The sequence below is a fragment of the Anoplopoma fimbria genome, chromosome 11, assembly GCF_027596085.1.
Source record: "Anoplopoma fimbria isolate UVic2021 breed Golden Eagle Sablefish chromosome 11, Afim_UVic_2022, whole genome shotgun sequence".
Lineage (NCBI taxonomy): Eukaryota > Metazoa > Chordata > Actinopteri > Perciformes > Anoplopomatidae > Anoplopoma > Anoplopoma fimbria.
The window spans coordinates 98398-103397 of record NC_072459.1 but is presented as its reverse complement, the minus strand read 5'-3'; the positions used below and the strand labels follow the sequence as shown (position 1 = coordinate 103397).

General features: G+C 43.0%; 1 protein-coding gene across 1 annotated transcript in view; it reads left to right on the top strand.

Annotated features, from left to right (window-relative positions):
• The window catches only part of crhr1 (corticotropin releasing hormone receptor 1), a 28553-nt gene extending 25416 nt beyond the window's left edge, over positions 1-3137 (top strand). Inside the window, exons 13-19 of the mRNA XM_054607185.1 lie at positions 2-155; positions 495-555; positions 1039-1111; positions 1573-1658; positions 2157-2295; positions 2434-2475; positions 2598-3137. Coding sequence (XP_054463160.1) covers positions 2-155; positions 495-555; positions 1039-1111; positions 1573-1658; positions 2157-2295; positions 2434-2475; positions 2598-2738 — 696 coding nt within the window. The 3' untranslated portion in view covers positions 2739-3137. The remainder of the gene's footprint in view (position 1; positions 156-494; positions 556-1038; positions 1112-1572; positions 1659-2156; positions 2296-2433; positions 2476-2597) is intronic.
• The last annotated feature ends 1863 nt before the right edge of the window (positions 3138-5000 follow it).

The window sequence follows — 5000 nt, the reverse complement described above, 5'->3', positions numbered from 1 at the left end:
GGTGTGGTGCAGGTTGGTGACAGCAGGTTATAATTATTTCCACGTGACCAACTTCTTCTGGATGTTTGGTGAAGGTTGTTATCTCCACACGGCCGTGGTCCTCACCTACTCCACCGACCGGCTCCGCAAGTGGATGTTCATCTGCATCGGCTGGGGTCTGTCTACCTGTCTGTCTGTCCTCCTGTATCTGTCCACCTGTCTGTCCTCCTGTCTGTCCACCTGTCTGTCCTTCTTGTCTGTCCACCTTCCTGTCCTTCTGTCTGTCTTCCTGTCTGTTTGTCCACTTGTCTGTCCTCCTGTCTGTCCTCCTTACTCTCCTCCTGTCTGTCCACCTGTCTGTCCTCATGCCTCTATCCTCCTGTCTTTCCTCCTGTCTCTGTCCACCTGTCTACCTGTCAGTTCACCTGTCTACCTGTCTTTGTCTCCCTGTCTCTGTCTACCCCTCCACCTGTCTACCTGTCACTTCACCTGTCCACCTGTCTGTCTGTTTACAGGTATTCCATTTCCCATCATCGTGGCCTGGGCTTTCGGGAAGCTTTACTACGACAATGAGAAGTGAGTCACATGATCAAAATAATGGGATGTTTGAGGGAGTTGGGTCTTCACAGCATCGGACGTGATGCATGCTGGGTAGATTTGTGTCTTACTTGCTGTGATGTCATAATCACCAGATAGAGGAGCCGCAGTCTTTAGAGCCAGCGTCTGAGGTTCTTGTAATTACTTTATAGATTTTTATCGGACACAAAATGATTTGACTCTAATTTCACCAATCGGCTCCAGAAGGTTCTAAGTCGCCACTGACGGTGATGTTCAGCTGTAAACCCAGCAGAAAAACTACAATCACCAACTTCCTGTTGTTCATCAAACACAGAAGAACAGTTAACGTTCACCTGCAGCCAAATGATCCTTTAAAACAGAGGTTCAACTGTAGACTGACAGGCAGCCAATCACAGAGGAGGGTTTTCTGTGTCCATGATGTCATCAGTACGAGACATAAACCCTGTGAAGAGCTGATTGTTGGTTATGTTTGATTGACAGGTGCTGGTTTGGAAAGAAGGCCGGTGTTTATACGGACTACATCTACCAAGGCCCCATGATCCTCGTCCTGCTGGTGAGAACACATTCAGCGCCGCCACACATATGCGACGTGAACCGTGACCCGTGTGCCTTAACGTGACCCGTGTGCCTTAACGTGACCCGTGTGCCTTAACGTGACCCGTGTGCCTTAACGTGACCACAGCAGAGCGCGTTCACATGATCAACCAGAACCACTGTTTCCACCAGTTCTACTGGTAAAGCAGTGAAGCCCGCCTTGTTCCTGATTTGATTGGCTGCCTAGAAGAAGTGTGACATTAATGAGCGCTGCAACTCCTCGTGAAAATATTTGGAATTTTACACACGTCTAAAAACTGTTTGAGAACGGGGAACCAGAGAGGAGCGCATGCTAGTGACACAACCGGAACCTAAAATGGTTCTACTGTCAACGCCTTTCTAGTGACATGTTTCTGTTTTTACTGGTCGAACTTAACTGAAACCTGCTTACAGTCTTTGTTCATCTCTTCTTCTTCTCAGATTAACTTTGTCTTCCTGTTCAACATTGTTCGGATCCTGATGACCAAACTGAGGGCATCGACCACCTCAGAGACAATCCAGTACAGGTACGAACCAAAACACAGAACGTTTCACTTAAACAGGTGGAACAACTGGTACAAACACAGGATGTTCCAATAAAACAGGTAGAACAACTGGTACAAACACAGGATATTCCACAAACACAGGATGTTCCAATAAAACAGGTAGAACAACTGGTACAAACACAGGATATTCCACTTTAATAGGTGGAACAACTGGTACAAACACAGGATATTCCACTTTAATAGGTGGAACAACTGGTACAAACACAGGATATTCCACTTTAATAGGTGGAACAACTGGTACAAACACAGGATATTCCACTTTAATAGGTGGAACAACTGGTACAAACACGGATCACAAAGAATGGAATGTGGCCACAGATAGCAGCATGAAATGCCTATCATTTGCTATTGCTGTCTGCTCCCACTTCGTGTGGTTCTGTTTCTGATGAATGCTGGTTCTGTTTCTGATGAATGCTGGTTCTGGTTCTGATGAATGCTGGCTCTGTTCTCTTGCTGTAGGAAGGCGGTGAAGGCGACTCTGGTGCTGCTGCCTCTTTTAGGAATCACCTACATGTTGTTCTTTGTGAATCCTGGAGGAGAAGACGAGGTCGCTCAGATCGTCTTCATCTACTTCAACTCCATACTGGAGTCCTTTCAGGTTCGTCCATAGACACGGTTCAGGATAAACTGGCCCTGATCCGGATGGATGGGCCTAATCTCTAAACAGAATCTATGCTAAGAAACACAATATTAGCGCTGTTAGCAGCTAACCCTCTCCCTGTGTTTGTCTCTACAGGGTTTCTTTGTTTCTGTTTTCTATTGTTTTCTCAACAGTGAGGTAATTTATTCTTCTATTGATGTTTCCACCTGTGGGGTTCCACAGGGTTCTACATTTGGCCCCATGTTATTCATGATGAGTTGTGTTTAAACCAACCAGCCGGTCTGTTTTTCTGTGTTCAGGTGAGGTCTGCTGTCAGGAAGCGCTGGATTCGTTGGCAGGACCGTCACTCCTTCCGGAGCCGGGCAGTGCGCGCCACTTCGTTGCCCACATCACCGAGCAGAGTGTCCTTCCACAGCATCAACCAGTCCTCCAACCTCTGACCTCGGACTCTGTCACACACTCATCCAGCTACAGTGGATGATATCACTATAGCTAACCACTCAGATGGATCAGATCAGACAGTCACATCAGACGGAGATCTTTACGTGCTGACCAATAAGCTGCTTCTTCAGGGTCACTGACGCGTTCCATATCAGGCAGCTGGACAGATGTTCTATAATCACCAGATTTATTTATTCATTGATGAGCTATGAATGTCTACATTGGAATATTGATCACCACCTTCTTCTAACACTTCTACACAAAAATGTGTATGATATATAAAAAACTAGTTGCACACTATTCAAAAATCTGAAATTATAACAGTTTGTTTTGAGGTTATGGGACATTTTGAGACATTCTGTGGAGGCAGCAAAACTACAAAATCCAGGAATTCATGTTAAATATGCTGACAACATGTTTTTGTACTTTAGTATTTGCACTTTCCATGAGATGGACAATGAAATATATATAGCGGGTAAAATAAGTATTGAACACGTCACCATTTTTCTCAGTAAATATATTTCTAAAGGTGCTGTTGACATGAAATGTTCACCAGATGTCGGTAACAACCCAAGTAATCCATACATACAAAGACAACCAAACAAATAAGTTCAGAGATTAAGTTATGTGTAATCAAATGGAATGACACAGGGAAAAAGTATTGAACACGCTTACTGAAATGTATTTAATACTTGGTACAGAAGCCTTTGTTGGTGATGACAGCTTCAAGACACCTCCTGTATGGAGAAACTAGTGGCATGCATTGCTCAGGTGTGATTTTGGCCCATTCTTCCACACAAACAGTCTTCAGATCTTGAAGGTTCCGTGGGCCTCTTCTATGAACTCTGATCTGTAGTTCTTTCCATAGAGTTTCTATTGGATTCAGGTCAGGTGATTGGCTGGGCCATTCTAGCAGCTTTATTTTCTTTCTCTGAAACCAATGGAGAGTTTCCTTGGCTGTGTGTTTGGGATCATTGTCTTGCTGAAATGTCCACCCTCGTTTCATCTTCATCATCCTGCTAGATGGCAGCAGATTTTTATCAAGAATGTCTCGGTACATTTTTCCATTCATCCTTCCTTCAATTATATGAAGTTTGCCAGTGCCGTATGCTGAAAACCAGCCCCACACCATGATGTTCCACCTCCAAACTCCACTGTTGGTATGGTGTTTTTGGGGTGATGTGCAGTGCCATTTGACCTCCAAACATGGTGTGTATTATGGCATCCAAAGAGTTCCATGTTGGTCTCATCTGACCAGACTATATCCTCCCAGTATTTCACAGGCTTGTCTAAGTGTTGTGCAGCAAACTTTAAACGAGCTTCAACATGCTTTTACTTCAGCAATGGAGTCTTGCGTGGTGAGCGTGCATACAGGCCACGGCGGTTGATGCATTACTTATTGTTTTCTTTGAAACAATTGTACCTGCTGATTCCAGGTCTTTCTGAAGCTCTCCACTAGTGGTCCTTGGCTCTTGGACAACTCTTCTGATAATTATATTTTCACTCCTCTGTCAGAAACCTTGCGAGGAGCACCTGGTCGTGGCCGGTTTATGGTGAAACGATGTTCTTTCCACTTCCGGATTATGGCCCCAACAGTGCTCACTGGAACATTCAGAAGTTTAGAAATCCTTCTGTAACCAGCCATCAGTATGTTCTGCAACAATAAGGTTGTGAAGGTCTTGAGAGAGCTCTTTGCTTTTACCCATCATGAGATGTTTCTTGTGTGACACCTTGGTAATGAGACACCTTTTTATAGGCCATCAGTTGGGACTGAACCAGCTGATATTCATTTGCACTGACAAGGGGCAGGATTGCTTTCTAATCACTGATAGATTTCAGCTGGTGTCTTGGCTTTCCATGCCTTTATGCACCTCCCTTTCTTCATGTGTTCAATACTTTTCCCTGTGTCATTCCATTTTATTACACATAACTTAATTTCTGAACTTATTTGTTTGGTTGTCTTTGTATGTATGGATTACTTGGGTTGTTACCGACATCTGGTGAACATGTCATGTCAACAGCACCTTTAGAAATATATTTACTGAGAAAAATGGTGACGTGTTCAATACTTATTTTACCCGCTGTATGTATGTATATATATATATGCATATGTGTATATATATATGTATATATATATGTGTATATATATGTATATATATATATGTGTATATATATGTATATATATATATATATATATATGTATATATATGTATATGTATATATATATATATATATATGTATATATGTATATATATATGTAT